At 44.4% G+C, this 20,516-nt stretch overlaps 2 protein-coding genes across 2 annotated transcripts in view; both read right to left on the reverse strand.

Annotated features, from left to right (window-relative positions):
• The window catches only part of COL23A1 (collagen type XXIII alpha 1 chain), a gene marked incomplete at its 5' end in the record, with an annotated part of 185,503 nt that extends 179,652 nt beyond the window's left edge, over positions 1-5,851 (reverse strand). Inside the window, 6 exon segments of the mRNA XM_084268715.1 lie at positions 790-859; positions 4,978-5,274; positions 5,277-5,343; positions 5,345-5,459; positions 5,462-5,594; positions 5,657-5,851. Coding sequence (XP_084124841.1) covers positions 790-859; positions 4,978-5,274; positions 5,277-5,343; positions 5,345-5,459; positions 5,462-5,594; positions 5,657-5,851 — 877 coding nt within the window.
• Positions 5,852-8,774: 2,923 nt separating this feature from the next.
• Positions 8,775-20,071, reverse strand: CLK4 (CDC like kinase 4). Its single transcript, XM_084268921.1, has 14 exons — positions 19,979-20,071; positions 17,885-17,944; positions 17,088-17,245; positions 15,841-16,066; positions 14,553-14,643; positions 14,090-14,156; positions 12,894-13,010; positions 12,637-12,803; positions 12,399-12,493; positions 11,208-11,337; positions 10,812-10,894; positions 10,515-10,594; positions 9,208-9,295; positions 8,775-9,127 (listed from the first exon to the last, which is right to left on the reverse strand). The coding sequence occupies exons 2-14, from the start codon at positions 17,936-17,938 to the stop codon at positions 8,990-8,992; spliced, it is 1,494 nt and encodes a 497-aa protein (XP_084125047.1). The 5' UTR covers positions 17,939-17,944; positions 19,979-20,071; the 3' UTR covers positions 8,775-8,989.
• Positions 20,072-20,516: the final 445 nt, after the last annotated feature.

Here is a 20,516-nt window from a genome sequence, read left to right on the forward strand (position 1 = left end):
TTGGGAGGTTTTATTTTCTTTAAAGCCAGAACTGAACTCTCCCCTGCTTGCAAGGCTTTGTAGCATCCCTATGCACTCTCCCCCATCAAAGCACTGCACATCTTTCACCCATCTTTCCCTACTTCTGTGAAAAACAGAAAAGGCTCGAAGTGCCTCAGCCCGGAGTTATTCGCAGTGTTCAGTGACAGTGGAGCACTTAACAGAGCATTTCTATAAATGAGATTCCTTTACAAACTAATCTAAGCTGTTTATTGTTTCCAAGGAGCATGCACTTCCACAGCAGAACAGGAAGTTTTGACAGTTTAAGAAGTTCATTAAACTCTGGAAGGGAATTTAAACAATCAGTGACAGCTTTCATACAGCAAGGCAGCGCTGGAGAAGTCACTACCCTCCTAAAAGGCTTTTAGAGAGACACTGCAGCTTTTAATTATCACACTTGCATTAAGCCCCAGTGATTTTGTTACTACTTCTAAATTGTTTTGGCCCAGCACCCAGGGCTCACAACCCAGTAAAGCTATTTGCTCTTTTATTCTTATAGCCAAACGCCGCTTTTGTCCAAACCTCAAACTCCTTTATCTGTAAACAGGCCAAAGCAAGGCAATGGAAGAAGTTAACGGTCTCAAGCGCAAGAAAGTGCTTCAGCTCGGGGAGAAAGCACTTCTTAGCATGTTCTCCTTGATACAGACAAATATATCAAACAGGAGAAGAGCTCAGTGGGGTCGGTCCAGCGAGCAGACGGCTCCCAGGCAGGCTGGTGTTGGCTGTACCACCCGGTACGTTTGCACCTACCTGCGGGGCACATGCAGTCTGACGGAGCTTCTCTCGCCGTCCGCAGCTTTGCTAGTCCTTCACCCAGTTTCTGTTTGGAGGAGGAATAAAAACAGACGTTTAGAGAACGTATCACATCACCGTGCAGACTGTGCACACACACCCCAACAGCCAAACCATCCGGGACGCTTCCTTCCAGAGAGGGGTAATAGCTTCACCCTGTTGCGTTCAGCTTCCTTGGATAATGCTCCATGCCATAGCGGCACACAGAATGTTAAATTAAAACCAAATAAATTAAACCCTCACATGGGACAGGGAGACACTCATTCTGCGCATCCCAGTGGCCACTCGTGCCAAGCACCGTGGGCTGGATTCATCCTGAGCAGCCATCACAGGTCCTGTGTTCACATGTCAGCATCGTTTGGCAGCAGGAAGAGTGGTGGGGGAGAGAGCCCCTTTGCTCTGCCACAGCCAGCGGCCCCGACAGCAAGGCGACTGTGCCAGGGAAAGCCCCACTGCAACTGACCGCAAACCTGCTTCCAAACACCACGGAGGTTACACTGGAGGGTGATATTTGCATAGCAGATGTGACCTGATTTGGCTGATTTTGTACTTAAAATTCACGCTATGTGGAATATTACAGGTCTCATTAGGAGAGGGATGAGGAGATGAATGGCAGCAGGGTGGGTGGGTGCTGCCAGTGAGACCAGGGTGCTCACCCACCCCCGCACTCCCCAAAAGCCCAATGTTTCCGTCTCCAAGGTAAAGCAACTCATCAGTGGCACAACCAGAACACACAAAAATCCACAAAACTAAAGCAAAGTCTACGTGGCATATTGCAGACAGATGTGAGCGCACTCTGCCTGCTCTCCAAGCCAACCAAAATGCTCATGCCTGCATTTAGGATGCTGCCAAGCCCAAGTTAATAAGCCCTGATGACAGGTAAGTTGTATTAGCTCAGGCATCGCGCTTCCCGGCTGAGGCAGCCTGGCAAGGGTGGGAATGAATCTTCACCCCAATCCTCGCTCTCTCAGCCTTCCAGGAATGCTCCATCTCACTTCTGGTATTTACCAAGAGAGAAACCAATAATCTGAGGACTGGAGTCCCCACACTACAAAGAGAGAAAATTAAAAGTACATGTTCAAATGCTGGGTGTTGAGGCTTGAATTTTACACAGCTGATGATCCAGGCTCTGTTCAAGCATTTGAAGACTGTGGACTATTCAGGAATTAAGCTACCTCTGAATTAGGTTCTCCTCCTTTTAATCTGGGGATTAATTAGGTTTGCTTGTTGTTAGAGTCCTATGCATGCCTTCTAGCTGCTTGGACATGATGCTAAGAGGTCCTGAAAGTATCAACCAGGTTTCATAGCCCCTGACAGAGATGTTGTGCTAAGGGAAGTATAAATACTAAATGATCCAGCTGCCTTCTGTGAAACACAGGCTTTCCTTGAGAAAAGTGGCAAGAGAACATCTAAAGAGACTTCTCTGACAGCCACTTGCAGTCTAAATGTTAAAGAGTCACTCAGTGTTTATGTGTTTATTTTAAAGTAATTTGAATGATGAAGATGCTTGAGGAAATGAAAATAGGGTCTTCCATCCTTTCAGTTCAGCAGGCATCACTGGGAACAGCGGAGGAGATCTGAACCCTGGATCCTGGAGCGAGTCCTCTGTTCTCCCATTGAATTGTTCTTGTCATGAAACTGATTAATCTGGACACTCTCTGCCTACCACGGACAATAAATCCTTTGTGAACAAAACGGTCCAGCTTTGTTTACAACAACTGGATGCTTCTGTAATCCTCCCGTTAACATTCTCACTCCGGCATGAAAACTACAGGCTTCGAACCGGGACTTCTGACGTAGAGCCACTGGAGATGCTGCCACGTTCGGGCCACGCCGGTGGAAACGTTTCGCAGGATGTCAAAGCAGGACCCCGTGGCACATCCCACTGAAGGAACAGCCAAGGGAAGGGCGAGGTCCCACCACGTAAAAAATCAGCAATCTCTCCAGAGTTAGACAGATGCCTGTCCCTGGGCCAGAAATGAAATCCCGCTTGTCCAAATCGGCTTTCATAGCCTTAACGACACGCTCACCCTTCCTTTATTATTTCCTATCCTCTTTTACGTGCCAAACATTGAAACAACACTAAAAGGAACAGAGCCAGCATGTTGGGGTTGTATTCCCAGCTCTTTACAAGCGGTTCTGCCATAAATTCCGCCGGCAAACCCCTGGACTGGTACATGGAGTAAGGCGTTTCGGGGAGCGACAGAGAACAAAGTACCCTGGGTCACGCACAGAGAGCGTACGGAGCTTTGGTTTCGCTTCTGAAATACTGTGGTGAACTTCAAAGGAGGGCCAACACAGAATTCAACAAACAGCCTGACCCCAGGCATCGGTTGATGTTCATGATGATGGAAATATTCTCTCGCTCTCCAGAAAGTCTCAAGCACAGAAAGGACCGGAGCTGCCTGACGAGCGAGAGGCCTTATGTAACAGGGAGCAGCTTGGTCAAGAAAGGGACACTTTCTGAAACCTGAACATTAATAAGTTCATTTAACATGACTATTAGCAGATAGCACAGCTGCTGCTACACATTCCTTGAATCTGTTACTCGTTTCGAACTTTGCTTTCAGTATTGACAGAAGTTGGGTCATACTGAACGTTTCAACAAGCTCACTCTTGCATTGGAAACCCAATTATGTGGTTTTGCTTTATTTTCCCCTGTACAATCTCCATCTGAGCGTTCCCAGTACAAAACAAGCTTTCCACACTTAACTAAATCTCAGCAAGAGGTGGCACATGATCTTAGGCAGTGCCACAGAAACCATTCCCACCGCTAAGCGCATTTATTGGAGTAATTGGAACAGAACCACTGCCACGACTGGCAGGCTAATTCCTGCCCAGAGAAAAGATGTTAACTAGATTTTGTGCTTACGCCTCGCAGGCACCCCTCTGTTCTGGTATTCAAGGGTTTTCACAAAAATACTTTATAACATTTCCCTTTTATCAAGGCGCATCGACACAACCGAGTTACCAGGAGAATGGATGTGGTGCCAGCGATACCCTCACCGTAACTCCGATGCAGGAGGGGGAATTGTCTCCCCGTGCCCCCCAGCGCAGCTCCATTCCCTCTCGCATCCCACCCCGCACACAGCTGAACCAGCTCGGCTCCCTGGAGCTGCTCCCAGCTGGAAGGCACTGCATAAAGATACATTTTTGCACGGTTGAGGCTTTGTGGCTGTAACGATTTGAATGCGGCGCCGTGTTTCGCACCCCGCTCAGGCCATTAATAAAATCCCACTGTAAAACCTTCCCCAGATGTCAGAATGGATCCCTCGGGAGTGGCCTGCAGCGGCCCCCTAAGCTGTGTTGAATCCTGCTGCACTTTATGAACTACTGTTTACACAAATCCAGCAAGCCAACTGTGGGATCTTCAGGAGTTCCCTATGAGTGATGGGAGCCCTCCCCATCCCCCTTGACTGTAAAAAGTCCCAAACCTAAACACCAAGAGTCTGGGGAAAAATATAACCTCTGGATCAAGTGTAACTTCTCACAGAGATTTGGTCTAGTTATGGAGGAGGGCAACAGCCTGGGTAATTGTTCTCTAAGTAGGAGAAATCTTTCAGCACAGAAATCTGTATTGAGTAATTTCAGAAAACCCTGGGATTGAAAGTGAAGTAACTAGTTGCTCGTTGTCTCTACCCAACATAAATCAGTTCAGCACTGCTGGACCACATGATACCCTGCGAGAGACCGTCCAGATAACAGGGATCGCGTTCATCAGTTCCTAACAAGGAAATTACAGTTCATTACATCCAAAGCTAAGTAGCATTTAAGTGCTCGGGTTACCTGTCCCGAAGAATAGAACGAGGGGAAAAATGTCGCATGTTCCCAAGCACCGCACTGCTCCCCTTTCCACCTGGGGCACGTTCTCTCCCAAATCGGAAGGGCCGGGCTCCGCCACGCCTCGCCCAACAGCCCGACCGACGGCAGCGGCACCACAACGGGGCAAACGCCGGGGAAAGGGAAGAAGTTTTGCGAAAGGGAAGGGAGCAGCCCGGCGGCACACGGAGCGAACCCCGCGCTCCCCGCGGCGGAGCGGGGCCGAACCGCCTTCCCCAAGGCTCTCGCCCCGCCGACACGGTCCTGTGCTGCCCGCCCGCGGGTGCTGCCTTTCCGCGGGCGCTGCCCCTTCGCGTCCCTACTCACCTCGCGGAAGAGCTGCTCCACGCGGGGCTGCAGCGCGTCCAGCAGCGGCCCGGGACCGGCGGCGCTCCGCTCCTCCAGAGCGGCCAGCCGGCCCTGCAGCTCCGCCGTCTTGGCGCCCAGCAGCAGGCAGACGGCCACGGCGGTGAGCGAGAGGAGCAGGCACAGGGCGGAGGTGGCGGTGCCCGCCGCGGTGGCGGCGCCGCTGCCCGCGCTCATCGCGCCGCGCTCCGCGCCGCTGCGCGGGGTCCCGCTCGGCTGCCGCCCGCCTGCCCCCGGCGGCGCATCCAGCGCCCGCCCTTGTGCGCTGCGCGCCCCGCCGCGGAAGTGGGACCGGCAGCTGCGGAACGGCCGCTCTCCTCCGCTCGCCCCGACAGCCCGGGTCTTAAACGGAGGAAGCGGGGGGTGGCGGCTCCCCCGCCGCCTCCCCCGCGTTGGGGAAGGGGGGATGCTCCGAGCGCGGCCCGCCGCCCCCCATGGGGGATTACGCGGAGCAGATCCCACCCCCGCTGCCCGGCCTCCCCCACCCCCTTCCCCCGCGGAGACCGCTCCCCGCCCGTCGGTCCGCCGCCCCCCGCGGTCCCAGCGGCGAGTCCCGGGTCGGGCAGTGCGGGGCACGGCTAGAGCCGCTCGGGGGTGCGGGGTGCTCCGCAGAAGCGGGGGGCGGCCCCGCTCCAACCACCGAAGCGGGCAGCGGCCGCGCAGGGTATCCCGCGGAGGAACGGCCGCGGGCGCGGAGCGGGCGCCCTCCAGCGGGGCGAGGCCGGGACCCCCGCCGGGAGACCGGGCACCCGGCCGCGCTCAGCCTCCGCGGGGGCGCAGAGCTGTGAAGCGGCCTCTCTGCTCCTAACAAGCGTGACCTGCCAGAGATGCCCATCGCTGCGGGTCTGTTCCTTCTCTTTGGGGTGGGATCTGCTTTAGGGAAGGGACCGTATCTGCGAAGCTCCGCGGTCTTCCACTATGCATTGAAACATACGGAGTTTATCAGAGTCAAGCACCCCATTTGCTTTAGAGAACCTTTGAATGAGAGAAACCACATTCATGTATAAGCACTTAATACCCCATGACTTCGCCAAACATCCTTGCCTTTTCCTTGCATCACGTCAACTCCTAACTTGCCTATAAAACATCCTGGGATAACCTAATGCCTGTCTAGACTCTAAGCACATAGTGCACAAAGCCAAATGTATTCTTTGCCTCCTGGATGCAAACCCTACCCTTCTAGGAGCAGTTCTTAGGTCTGGAACAGCTGACTGAAGCCCTAGGACAGAGTTAGAAAACGCTGCTAGGAGAGGTGCCGGTTAATAAAACACACACACGCACACACAGCTAGACTGCCCTGTGAGACAGCCACTGCTTTCTCACAGCCACCGCTTCCAGACCAGTTAGCCCAGCAAATCTGTATCATTTGCCAAGAACTATTTCGTGCTCTGGCAGGAAGATACAAAAAAATGCCTGAAGATACAAAGAAGAAAACTCCAGGCTGTGTCTCTTCCTTGCCACTTTCTCCCCCTCTCCTTTCTGCAACCCCGCTAAGACTTTGCTTAGGGGCTCTATGAGATTGACCGCCTGTGCACAGTATCATCATTTTGGGGGAGCTTCCAGGGTGCAAAGCCTCTTGTCCTAAAGCATAACTGTGTGACCCAAGCCCTCCTTACAGCAGAACCACAAACTGTAAGAGGAAGGACTGACCACAGCCACAGCAGCTAAGCCCTCTGCCCCAGAACCCCTTACCCCTTTCCTATCAAGTTTAACCCCCGTCTCAACTCCTCTACCCTGCCCAGCTTCTGGACCTGGTGTGCAGTTTGCACTTCAGAGACAAAGCCTGCTCTGGTCACTTCAGAGCTTCATTTTGTCCCATTGCCCGTGTTTAGAAGTGCTTATTGTTGGGCTGCCCAACTGAACCATTCAGAGCTAGAGACTGTGATTTTACAGTACAGGAACTAAAAGCACAAAGATGCAAAGTAGATCTGATTGATCCCCCAGCTCAATCCTAACATACACACTACCCCAACGACACTCATGCTGTATAAAAATCTCTTCCCTAGTGAATACAAAAGTGTCAAGGGCAGCACAGAGACCAGGAGGAATCAGGCCCCCAGCACCTGGCTGCGTGAGCCTCACAGGCCGGGCAGAAGGCCTTGGCACCTCACAGCAGATGCTCTATTAATCTTGATACTGCATTTTTAAGTTTACCAGAAGGAAAGTGAATTTAAACAGGGGGTTGTACTTTTTTCCAGCATGTATCTCTTTTGGCACGTGCAATGCATTTTAGTGACTACATTAACAATGGCCAGAAGTACTCCTTGAGCAAGAGTACACACAGTCTTTCCCTTTCTAATTTTGCTAGAACTGTTTTATAGTTAGTTTTATAGTTCTAGCAGCATATAAACTTCTTTCTTCCCCATCTGCCTTCGATTTGCATTGCTCAGCTGACACGCTCAGCCAACTCCTTGCTTTGCTGCTGAAGGTGTGGGATGGAAAGTGCTGTGGGAAGGGAAAGAATTCACTCCCATCCCCAGTCCTACTGACCTGGGTGGTACAGAGCATTAGGGTTTCCGTCACGCAGAGAAGAAACAATGATGTAAATATCAGCATCCTAGGAAGGGGGTACCTATCACAAGATGTAACGAAGCACAGCAGGTGACTGCTTACTGAAGATAAGCTTTCAAAGCCTTGTCCCAGATATATTCCACCCCCATGTCTAGAGCCCCTTGCAAATGAAGCCGCCTCCACATCAGCGGAACAAGGCCATCAGTTTAAAATCTTACTGCGCATTAGGACTTAGCAAGCACAAAACCTGATGTCAAACTCCTGCAGAGCTGAAGCAATTTACTGTTCCCTTTCCTAAGCCAGGCTTGCGTGGTCAAGCCAGGACTGCAGCAAATGGCCACAATGTGCATATTGCATCTAGACAGCTGGGATGAGCCCTACACCCTGGGAGCTTCCCTGCCCCCCATGCTGCGACACAGGCTGCAACAGCGTTGGGACAATACCAAGAAAACATCAACTTAAACATGGAAGAGCAAAAAATATCCAAGTGCGTTAACGGGGCTTAGAAAAGAGACCCATTTGCTTTAACTCAGCACACCCAAGCTCAGGAGTCACAATCCTGAACCTGTCATAGAATCACAGACTGGTCTGGGTTGGAAGGGACCCCAAGGATCATAGAGCTCCAACCCCCCTGCCGCAGGCTGGGACACCAACCTGGCCCTGAACACCTCCCTTTCCCAGGTGATATTCCAATGACAGTGTTTGTCAGTAATGACACACCAAGCTCCACAGAAATATATATCTGAAGATGATTGTTACTATCTCAAGAGCAGGGGAGGCACAATTCCTCTGTTTTTCTCCAGGGGCAGTACAGGCTTTCTAAAAGCCTTGTCACAGAAACACAGATCTTCAATGAATTAAAACAACACTGAAAATCTGTTACCTTTCAGACCTTATTAAAAATAAGTTACCTATTAAGTTCTTAACACTGAAAGCATCACACAAGTTTCCAAACACTAATTAGCCAATATGCTGGTTAACAGAAAATCCAGAAAAGAGGTGATCTACAAAAGAGGTACCTACTTAGGATCTACAGCTTTCAGTCACGTTTCAGTGCTCTATCACAAAATATCCTAGACTGACTAGGCTGCCTTTGCCCTTCAAATCTTTGCCCGGTCTAGTACAAGGACAGCTGAACACTGTTAAGGTGTTCAAAGCTTGTTAAGCTAGCCCACGTACTCCTCAAGTCAGATGCTTAAGCAGCCCCAGCTGCAGAAGGGGATGTTAAGGCTTCAAGGAGAAAACCATTTTCAAAAATGAAAATTACTTTTATTTTTCACTTTGATACCCAGAGGACTACAACTGTTCAACAAGGTATACGTAACAGTTATACAAAACATATGTAAATATATACAGACTTAACTGTACAAAATAATTTAAGGTTTAGAAAAGTTTCATGCAACCTCTGCTGACTGACACAGTCTAGGAAATCTCCTTGGAGAAGCATAAAAGATCTTTGAATTTATTTATTTAATGGTTCAAAAAAAGGATGCTGCAAGGCTTCATCAAGAGTAATTCTTTTGGCTGGATCATATTCCAGCATCCTGCGAACAAGGTCAAACAGACTCTGATGATCTGTGTCTTGGCAATGCATAAATTCCTGAAAGAAAAAGAAGAAAGTGTTTTAGAGAGATGTCTCCCAACTGCCCATCTAACCAAATAACCAGTATTGTTACCTACCTTTAAAGGCTTGCAGCGTCTCCTAACGTACCGTCCTGCAGAACTGTGCTCATCCCAGTCCAACTGGTCATGGTGGAAATAATGCTTTCTGCATTACAAAGAAAATTAATTGTCAGATAGGGTCAGTGCATGAAGTGGGGAGATGCTTTTCTAAGCAGCTCTGAAGCACCATACAAGAGTACCAGAAAACCCCTCTCCATCTGGCAGCTAATATCTCTTCTAGCTAATACTCACAGAGACCTGCTGCTTTTATATTACAACTGTCACGATATTTAGCAAACAGGTCCTTCAACATTCCAGTCAAGAAAGAAGCCACAGAAAACTTATTTTCCATTACTGATATTTAAAGAAATATATGCTTTAAGGTGTTGCAAGAGAAGAACCTGGTCTCATCTGCTCATAACAAATAAAAGACAGCTTGTCCATCTATCAACATTTAAAGAACATTTGTTATAAAATCTGCAGAGTTAAGTGGATGGTAACTGTTTAACAGAATCAGATATTCCCAAATATCTTCAAAAATGTACTGCAAATACATGAGACTCCACACCTCAGCATCACATTAAAACTTCATTTAAGTACTACTTTGGGGTTTTCCTAAATGCTACCTGAATCTATACCAACTGCAGCTCAGCTTTTGTCCTGATTTTTCAAAACGCATTATGAATCACCTGGATGTAATGAACTAAATACATTACCCAACCTAGAATTATTTCAATTCTACTGTAACATTAGTTACAGGATTATCTGCATTAGCTGGCAAGAGAACAACTTATTTCAGAAAGAGACCATCAGATTTCACATGCTCTGAATTTCTCAATTATCTTTGAGCCAGACAGAAAGATCACAGAGTGTGCGTTCGAGGGCTGTCAAAGACAGAGGAAGAGGCCAGCAGCTGTATTAGCAAGACAGCTCTCATTTGGCATCTCTCCTCTCACTTGAAGTATTCTGGTGACAGCAGGTTCTTTAGACTCAAGAGTTTATAGAAAAAAAAAGGATAATCTAATAATGTTCTGGTGATCATCCCAAACTTAGCTTTAAAGACTTAAGGACATTCATACTCTGTTACCCTCTAAGAGCCTGGCATTCTGGTTGCTGGCCAATCAGACTAAAACCAGGGAAGAAGAGTATTGTCAACTACTCCATTCACTTAAATGTGACACCATTTCATGCAATAGACTAGTAAGTAACAAGAAGCCTGGAAGCCTCTTTCCTGATTGTGAGAAGCTCCAGCTAACAATGCAGATTTTAAAATTTCTCTTGTAATAGGAAAATACTAAGGCATCTTACTCTTATGATGAACTCACCTGGATTTCTTGATCATGTGAGCTGGCAGAGGTCCTAGTATTCTTTCCATCATTGCCAGGTGTTCTTTACTATCATGTGTCTGTGTAGAAAAAGCAATGAACACACTTAACAGTCTGAAGGAGATAACCCAGACATCACATTTTCATATACCCATGTCATCTTTACAATCTCATCTATGTAAATACTTTAAAAGCCTGCAAGGTTATGCCTTTATAGTAATAGTTAAGTACATGTCATTCGAAGATCAAAATCAGCAGTCTGTAACAAAAATGTTCAATTTAACTTTAGATTCATACCTGAAACACTGTAAATCCTAGGTAATACTCAATAAGGATACAACCAATACTCCAAACATCACAAGGCTGTGACCATCCCAGTGCTGCAAAACAAGCAAAGTTTTACTTTTTAGTATTTCTCAAAACTTATAACCCACAAAGCATTTGCCCAGTTTCTATGCATTAACTGATGCCAATTTTCTCCTTATCTTGGTGGGAGAGGAACATGTCTGGACTTGTTTTTAGAATATTTCTAAAATATTTTAGAGTATTTATTGTTTACTCTCATGAATTCTAACATCACCATCTGTGATAGTTGGCTGCATTATTACAACCCTGAGCAACTGCTCCGGTGAAGTAAAGAGCATGTGAACGAACTGTAATTAACTGTCAGAAGGTTTAAGTGTGTCTACTGACCTAGAATAACTTCAGGAGCTCTATAATGTCTTGTAGACACTAATGTGCTGTGGTGCTCATCATCGAAAGTTGCACTTCCAAAATCAACGACTTTGATGTCTGTGTTCTTTAAAGTGCGTTCATCTCGCTTCTGCAGGAAAACCAGAACACTGTGTATGAGTATTGTTTAAACGCTGCACAGGCAAAAGGTACTCACCACATGATCTTAATTTACCTTCAAAATACCAGTTAACATAAAATGTTACAAACTAAACCTATTTAACAAAACACTCCTTCCAAATACATTAATACCTATACAGCTGAAGCTCCAAGGAAGAAGAGCTGGTAGTAGAGTGATTTGACCTGAATGCTCAAACAGCTGAGTCAGGACCATTCCCACAGTTAAAAGAACTCTTCTCCTCTTGTTAACCATCAAGTTAACTTCACTTAGTTGTTACATCTGTCTTGCTTTTTCTATCCGTTGGTGCATATACTCATCTGTACAATTTTAGCTCTAAAAATTAAATCAAGCCTTATGTATAAACTAGAGGCCCTGAAGCCCCTACTGCTTTTCTGTCTCCAAGTTTTTACACTTTGAAAAAAAAGGAGCAGCAACAAACCTGTACTTCTGCCAGCACTAGACAACACTAACGTCATGATTCAGTGTTTTCTTAGATTTAAAAAGGAAGACACTGGTCAAGAACAGGCCTATTCAGAACCCACGCCAGTAATAACACTGCGTGATGATCACATGTGGATGACAAACAGGAAATTCATCTTTGCTATTAATCCAAGGACTGCAAAACTGAAAGGCACTACAGGGTAATGAAACAGAAACCAAGGTCTGACATTCCTCTCAAAACACAAGGATGCTTTAAAGAGGTTCAAATAGACCAAGAAATATGAATGCAACAACCTGGCTAAACTCGAGGCCATTAACCCAATGCCAACTATGAATGACAGAACTTCATTAAAGTGGAAATAACTTAACTAGCAATTGATAAAAAAACATTTAAAAACGTTTAGATTGAATCAGAAAAAAATTACATAGCAGAAAGTTATTACATCTCAAGGAGAACGAGAAAAAGTCCTACGAATCAGAAGAAATAACTAACTTCGCCTATTCCACAAATACATTTTTTAAGAAAAGCTCCAATGAAGACAGGTAGAAGTGGCCTGGTTTTAGTTGGGAGAAACAAAGAACAAACTTACCATTTTGGCATTGTACTTCACTATGTAATCAGACTCCACGAACAAGATATTTTCAGGCTTTAAATCTGTATGAGTGAGTTTATTATGGTGCAAAACTACAAGGAAAGAAAAAGAACAGGATTCCATAATAAATACATTCATTTCCTAATGGGAAAAACAAAACACAACAACCACACAACAAAAACCCCACAACGCTCAAAAAACCCCGTATTTGGTAAGACTACGGAGATTTACTTACAGTTTATAGACTGGCAAATTTGATAAGCCATGTTTCTAATGTCATTAATATGAAATGGCAAAAAGCTGTTTTCCTTAATGAAGTCATATGTACTAAGTCCCAGTAGCTCAAAAACAATGCAAACATGGCCATGATGATCAAACCATTCCAGCATCTGGACACAGCGGCTTAAGAAATAAACAAAGGAAAAATCAATGTATTGAATAATTTTCTTCTGCAGATCCTTAGTATGCTGACTATTTGGATTTTATACTTACAAAGTGCTGCTTGGATCCATTGTGTTTAAGTGTTCCAGCACCTGTATTTCTGAACGGGCTGCTTCCCGGTATCTACCAACATTTTTCACAATTTTAACTGCTACATGCATTCCTCTCCTTTAAAAGAAAGTAGAACATCACTAACTGAATCCATTACTGTTAATACCTACAATCCCAAAGCTTTCATTAGAAGAAACCCAGGAACATTAAAGCTCATAAAGAATTACAAGATGGATTAGGGGAATTTGGCAAAAGCACACTGAACTTAACTAGAACTGTTTCTACGAAGAAATACAGTATTCATCATTCCTTTGTCAAATACTCGATAGTAGATGCTAAAGTAACTACTTCCCTGTCTTATCTCATCATATAACAAATAATGAATCTATAAATAGAATAAGCATCAAGAATAAACCTGCAAGATGATTAAAAATAAATCAGCAAAGTTTTCATTTGAGGAAAGTACTGAAAAGAATGTAACTTTTTTCCTGCAACTTGTACAACTTGTCTGTTTTCCAGCACTCCTACGGGATGGATCAGGAGAATCCTGATTTTGTACCAGTGAAAACTGACCTGCCCTCAGTCTAACATTCAAACTGGAAGGCTACTACTTGAATAGAACGGATATACATAGTTCATTCCATCACATTCACCAACGAAGTTGAATTTTCTATGTATTTACATTCTAATGACACAAGAATGCAGTCTCCCCTTGCAACACAATCTCCAGCTCCTGAACAGACTTAAATTCAAAAGGTAATTCTTATTGTGGAGACTGAGGAAAGAAATTTTTCTCTCAACCAATTCCTAACAGCTGCTTTCACAAAAATAAACCAAACCAAACCAAAAAAAAGTACTTTGTCAGCATCTCACTGCACTTCTGACCTTCTGTCTCCCAAAATCAATTTCATTCTCTTTACACACCCAAAACAAAAATTTCTGATGTTGTATGAGATGACTGAACCTTAAAAACAATCAGGGACTGAATTATATCACCTGAATATTCTTAAAAATCTTCAAGTAGAAACAGGCTTACAAGGTGGGCAGCTCTCAGAAACAGTGTAATTTTTTTCTTAAATACACTACAATTTATTTGAATTAAAACTTTCTTTTAAAGAAGCATCCCTGAGCTTTAATTTCTGAGATTAGTGTCTTCTGTCGTTTGATCCATTTATAAAAAAATAACTGACACTTACATATCGTGATCTATGCACTCCACTACTTTTCCAAAAGCTCCTTCTCCTAAAGTCGCAACAATTTCATCTAAAAAGAACAAACATGAATTAGAATTCTATAATTACTTAAAGACAAATGCATATTATTAATGTAGATTTAAAAATGTGTCATTACAAAAGCATAATTACTTTAAATCTCAGCATCTGAATGCATTATTTTATTGGACAGGTGTCATGAAAACAGTTAGCTAAAAAACTATCCCTTGTTCTAATCTCAAGATTCAAGTTCATTTACTAATTGGAACTTTTGAACACAGTATTTAAATTCTACAGAAAAGAAGATATGCAAAAGAACAAAAAAGCACAAAAAAAACAGAACAAAAAGAGCAATGAAGATTTCTTTAGCCCCCCTCCTCTGACATTACTATTCTAAACAGATTTTTTGCTGAAAAGTTTTTAAAAAGTGTTGAAAAATGTTCTATACATCTTGCTCTTAGAACGTCTCCACTTTCACAGATCAGGTGACCCTCCTCATCATCCTCTACACTCCTGGATCTTTTCCTTCGGTGACTCTTCTGGAAACGGCACCAAGATCGTCCAGCCAATCAATATATCAGAGTGAATTCAGGGCAGAATACGCAATTCATTCAGCGGGGAGATATTCAGGCATTCAGTTACACACCAGGCCACGAACAGTTGGCAGGAGCAATTTCAAATTCAGTCCCCAGAAATTCACAGGGCACAGTTTATGTTACAGAAGAAAAACATGGCAAGGAACAGATTTTCAGATAAATACTTAAAGTGATAAAGCAACAGAAAAAACAACACAATTTTGTTTCTCAAACAGTGGCTTAACTGAAGACAGATTAAGAAAGCAACATCACTATTTCTAATACTTTGCTAGCAAATAGCAAAACACAGTATTTATTTACGTATCTAAGCTTACAGTCAGGTGAAATGTTTCTATTTTTAAAGCATACACTTCATGTAATCTAATCTAAATATAAAACACATACCAAGCAATTTTACTTCCCTCATGTTTAGGGAGAAGAAAAATTACTCTGAAGCCCTTGCATTGTATAATCTAACACAACTGGCTGTTTCTACTGCAGAAACATAACATAAAACACCTGAAGCTAAAGATGTATCAGTGGGCATCATGCCAATTCTGAAAGCATGCCTTCAAAGGTGGCAAGCAGCAAACTTACGCCATCTTCAAGAAGGCATTAGCTGCCATTAGCCAGGCACATGGCTTATCAAAGTTTTCTGGAATCAGGCGTGGAACTGTAGAACTTGTTCATATCAATTTTTACCAGGCATGCACGCTTTGTATTTCCAATTAAGCTTACATTAAAAAAGCATGTCACTTCAATTACTGTTATTAACAGGATGGATAGCATCTCAGTCTACCTGAAAAAACATAGTTCGCTATTCTGTAAAACTAGAATGTGTTAACTGTACTTTGAAACACGATAGTTACCTGTTTTCAAGGTCAAGATAACATTTTCCAGATTAATCCCAGTGATCTTTACTACTGGCCACCTGCATTCCCAGCGTATAACTAGTACTGATGACAAAGCCACCCCCACCCAACAGCCTGAACCAGAAGTCTCAACTAAGAACATACTCATATGCTTAGACTCAACTACAAATCCTTTTTAATAATATAACATTTCTTAAAGTACTGTGAACAGGAATTGGAAGTTCTAGCACTCACTTAAGAAGTCTATTACCTCTAATTCATTAATAATAAAGTTAAAAATTACTCATACCGAATGTGATTGGTGACTGGAGCAATGATGTCTCTTATGCTTCCTTTTATGACTACTTTTCCTGCTCCGACCAGAGGATTTGCTATAGTGATGGTGGTGACTCTTTTCATAGTCTCTGTGATAATGCCTGTGGTCATACACTTCACAGAAGTCATTTCTGTATTCCTCAACATATCTCCGGTCATGATGGTCTCTTTCATTTATGGCTCTATCGTCCAAATAATGACTGAAAATATATTTTAAGTGAATGTTCTCCACTTCAAAACTTGAGGTTCCAACAAGATAAGTGACTTGAACTGAGTTAGTTACATAGTATTTGTCTTTACACCAACCTCCCCAAAAATAGTGGAGCTTTTGGTATTACTTTATTAGGACTCTAATAACATTGTCAGTCTCAAATACATGGCAGCCATCCACATGAACAATATATAATCCATCCACAGTTTGCACAGTAGATAAGAAACTCAAGACTCAAAAAGGAGAAATGCCTCCTAAAATATACTGCGCAACTCAATTACAATCCATAAAGTCATAGGATAAAACACTCTCAATACAGCAATAATCTCCTTTTATGCTTTCAAAGCTCAAAGCATTAAAAAATAAAACCTGGAGACTGAGAGAAGTAACATTGTTCTTAGTGCTCTGCATTAAACATTAAAAACCTCAGAGTATCTGGATCAAGAAACTTCTGCGCAGAAAAAAATCCTCTAAGCTACTGAGGCAAAGAGCCCCTGTATCGCTGTACACCTACCCCTTCCAGCATTCTATAAACATGAGTATGTGCTCTTAAAGAATTCCATGGAATCTTCTCAAGATAAAAAACAAACACATCCTTCCAGTGAAAGCAGCGTGGGAGAAAAAGCAAACCACCCCAAATTAGTATGACAACCTCATACTTACCATTGTATTATATCGTTAAACAAACCTTCTCTTCCTTTTGTTCACATTAAGTAAACGAGAAGACATAATTTTTACCTGATATTTAACACTGAATGTATTCAATACCAATACTTGACTGTCAACAATTAAAAACTGTAACATTCACTTCTTTAATAAAAGAATGTCATGGTTCTGAACTTAATGGTTCAGCTACTGTGTTAATAAAACCAGTGACCTATACACTTGTCTTAAGTGAGCCAATTATTTGGAATTGCCAACTCTGGGGACTCAGAAACTGTTATCCTGAAAACATATTTATTTTAGAAGCGGTAAAAAACATTAGTGCTACTCAATTGAGAGCCTTGTACCTTTCTGAAATGTGATTTGGTTTATAGTGCTTGCTTTCTTGTCCACTGCTGTGGGACCTCTTCCTGCGTTTACGGCTGCTGCTGTGCTTTCTCTGATCCCAGCTCTTTCTGTCGTCCCATTCAGGACAGTGAGACTGTTTTGAATGCCGCATCTGCCACTGAAAAAAGAAGTCAACAGAACCACATAAAAGACAACAGCATTGCACTGATACTGGTAGACACGAGTCAACTACTGTAGTTAGATGAAATATGACCAAACTAGAAAGAACCATCTCCTCAAGTAATTGCTCTTCCTCAGCTTCCCCCATGCATTATTTTGCTTTGGGAGAGCAGACAGCTTTCTCATCCTAACACTGTAACGCTGTTATGAAACACAAATCAAGATTAAATAGGCCAACTCATCTTCAGTTAATTGCTTCGAGTATGTCATTAAAGCCTATTTTAAACACTCAAGTGACAAAACAGAATCATTTCCTTATAGTCTTCTGTTAAAGATACCTTAATCTTGAAACATCCTCTCTCACAAAACCTGTACTTTGCTCTTCATACTGTATTGTACAGAAGTTACTACATGAAAGCCAAGTATGGTCAAACATTCTGAAAACTTCTCTCACAAACCTACCTCCAAATCACTGTTAAACAGACACTTTAAAAGTTTTAGCAATAATCACAGTGAACTCTGATGTATTAACACATAACACTGCAGTACTATGAGCCAAGACCTAATTTTTGAACCCTGTGAGCATGCAAGTCTGTGCGTGTTTTAAATTTCTTCTGATTCACCAAAGAAAACCCACCAGCTCCTGTTGCTGGATGTTATATGCAGGAATTCTGTGTTCAAACAGGTACATGCACAACTGGAAAGAAAAAACAAAAAAAAAAAGTAAGGTACAGCTATAAAACTAAAGTATAAAGACATATATATATACACACTCTTCTCACACAGGACAAGAAAAAGTTTCCATAGTAAGCAGTGGCAGTAAGAAAAGTAGTTCAGTAACAAAGATAGTGCACACACACACACATTATTGTGTTAACTGACACAGAACAATGTTGTCTGTCTCTGCACCAACTGGAGGCGTTAAGAAACTTTTAGAGCATGTAAATGCCAAGTCTCTTCTGAAAATGGGGTTTTCTGCTACTTTTGTAACATATGTGACAAGATGGTAGTTAAAAAAACCCCAAGACACCTGCACCACTTTTTTTTTTACAAAAATCTGGTTTTAAAATACAAAAATTGCAAACAGAGTGACAGACTATTAAAAATAAGTGATTAGTAAGTATATCCTCTGAATCAGTCGTGATCTACATCTTGCAAAACTGTCAATTACTTATGATACATTAGCAAGAAATAAAAATACTAATGTATCAAATGGCAAACAAAAATGCCTGAAGGATCAATACAAAATTAAAACTGATTAGTGCTTCATTTACACGCCTGAATTTCTTCTCTTCTTACCTAGCTCCACAGCCATTTTCCTCTATTTTTAACCCACATAAGTTATGAAACACACAGGTTTATTATTCTACTTTTGAGGTGAAGAGTTACACACACTCAGTTATAGGTAAATAGGTTTTATTTATGATTGCCTTTTCCTCTCCCATGTGGCAGGCTGCAGTAATTCTACATAGTGGTCAAATATTTAAATAAAATCACCACTGAAGTGTCTTGGGGGGTGGCGAGGGAGGGCAGGGAAGCATAGGGGCAAAAGGGTGGACATTTGACACCGGACACTGAAGAAAAAATGTAGGTGAAGATTAACTGCTGCTTCGCTACAGTTAAATGCACACAGAAATACTTAAATTAAGATGGAGGTTACAAGTTCTGCCCCATAAGGAACCAAATAAATGCAAATGAGGAAGAAATTGTTACAAACGGTCTGTGCCAAGTGGCCACAACCCATTTTACAGCAAGAACTGCTTTAAGATTTTTTACTATTATGCACTCCCTCTACGTTTATGCACCAGAGCACTTCACTTATGTAATACTGACAGCTGACACGAACATATGCATTCCTATACAGCATGTGGTGCTAATCCATACCACAGGCCGTTCTCACTCCCACATTTTGCCAGGTTTTTCTAGGGAACCTACTTTGGTGGGGGTGGGGTTGGACTCGATGCTCTCTGGAGGTCCTTTCCAATCTCTACAATTTTGTGAAACCGGTAAAATAGGAGCCATGGATATTTTTTATATGAGATCCCTATATAAAGCGTCTCAGGAAGGTCACAAACGTCCTCCCCATAAGCTGCCTACACAGCAATTTCTAAATGTCTCTCCTCAAACACTTGGCAGGCTCTTCGGATCCGAGGTCAAAGGCTTATTCCTTTCAGATGACCAAAGTCCCCGGGGCAATCTGAGCGTCTCGGGTAGGGACACGAAGGATCAAGTCCTTACAGAAAACACCGACTACTCCAACCCACGGCCACGAAGCCCACCTTCCACGCCCGTTTTCCCTCGCGAGGCCCCTGAAGCCGAGTGAGGAAGGGCTCGCCTCTGATGCCCTCTGGGCAGGCGCCAGACACCTCCGTGCCAGCCGGGCTGAAGCCGAGCTACGCGGCCACCCGCCCCCCCGAATAACCCCTGCGCACGAGGCCCCAGCTCTGCCCGCCCCAGCCCCCACACGCACCGCAGAGGGCCTCTCCGCCACAGGAGACCCTGACCAGGGGGATCCGTACTAAGGATCCCTTCTCCCGCCTTAATATCCCCTCAACCAACCCCTCACGCAGGGCTTCACGCCCGCCCAACTCCCCAGGCCGCGCAGGCAAGGGGCGCAGCCCCCCTCACCACCCCGCTCCGCTTCCCCGCTGCTTCACCCCTTAAACTACGGAAGGGAGAAAGGAAAAAAGAGAAGAATATCCCGAGAAAGAAGACCGCCTCCACCACTTACAGGTATAAAGAAAGGCGAGCGAGCCCCGAGTCCGCCCTGCGCACACAAACAAAATGGCGGCCGCGACCGAGCACCGAGAAACTGCTTCCTCCTCCCTCGCTCGCTCTCGCGGCTTCTGTGCGGCCTGACGTCAGACGCACAGCGTGACGAGCAGGCGCGAGGCTAAGACCGCCCCCTAGCGGAGGTGGTAGGAGGAGCGGAGCCCCGGAGGAGAAGCCCCGCCCGGTCTCTGAGGCGCCGCAGCCGCCATGGCGGCTCTGTGAGGAGCTTGGGCGTTACCCGCGCCGCTCGCGGGGTGAACCTCCAAGGAGCTGAGGCTGTGCGGGGTTGCGGGCCTGAATTCACGCTGGGATTCAAGCAGCGAGCCCGCGTCCAAAGGCTCCCAGCGAGCTGCAGGGCCGCAATCCCCTAGTCCTGAGCGTTGCCTTGTCGAACAGGTGGGGCAGTCCAGAAGTGACACCGCCCGTTAACTCCTCATAACGAACCCACCAACCGTTGTGTTTGAGCACCTCGGTGGCCGGGTTGACTCCAGTGTCAG

The sequence above is a fragment of the Gallinula chloropus genome (assembly GCF_964237585.1).
Source record: "Gallinula chloropus genome assembly, chromosome: 10".
In the NCBI taxonomy this organism is placed as follows: domain Eukaryota; kingdom Metazoa; phylum Chordata; class Aves; order Gruiformes; family Rallidae; genus Gallinula; species Gallinula chloropus.

What these genes read in the sequence shown, in the direction of transcription:
- CLK4 (XM_084268921.1), bottom strand. Translation starts at nt 17,938, where the DNA reads ATGTACCTGTTTGAACACAGAATTCCTGCATATAACATCCAGCAACAG. An exon ending in CCAAATCACATTTCAGAAAG is followed by an intron (nt 16,067 to 17,087) that starts GTACAAGGCTCT and finishes ATATATTTTCAG; the next exon opens with TCATTATTTGGACGATAGAG. An exon ending in GACGCTGCAAGCCTTTAAAG is followed by an intron (nt 9,128 to 9,207) that starts GTAGGTAACAAT and finishes TTTTTCTTTCAG; the next exon opens with GAATTTATGCATTGCCAAGA.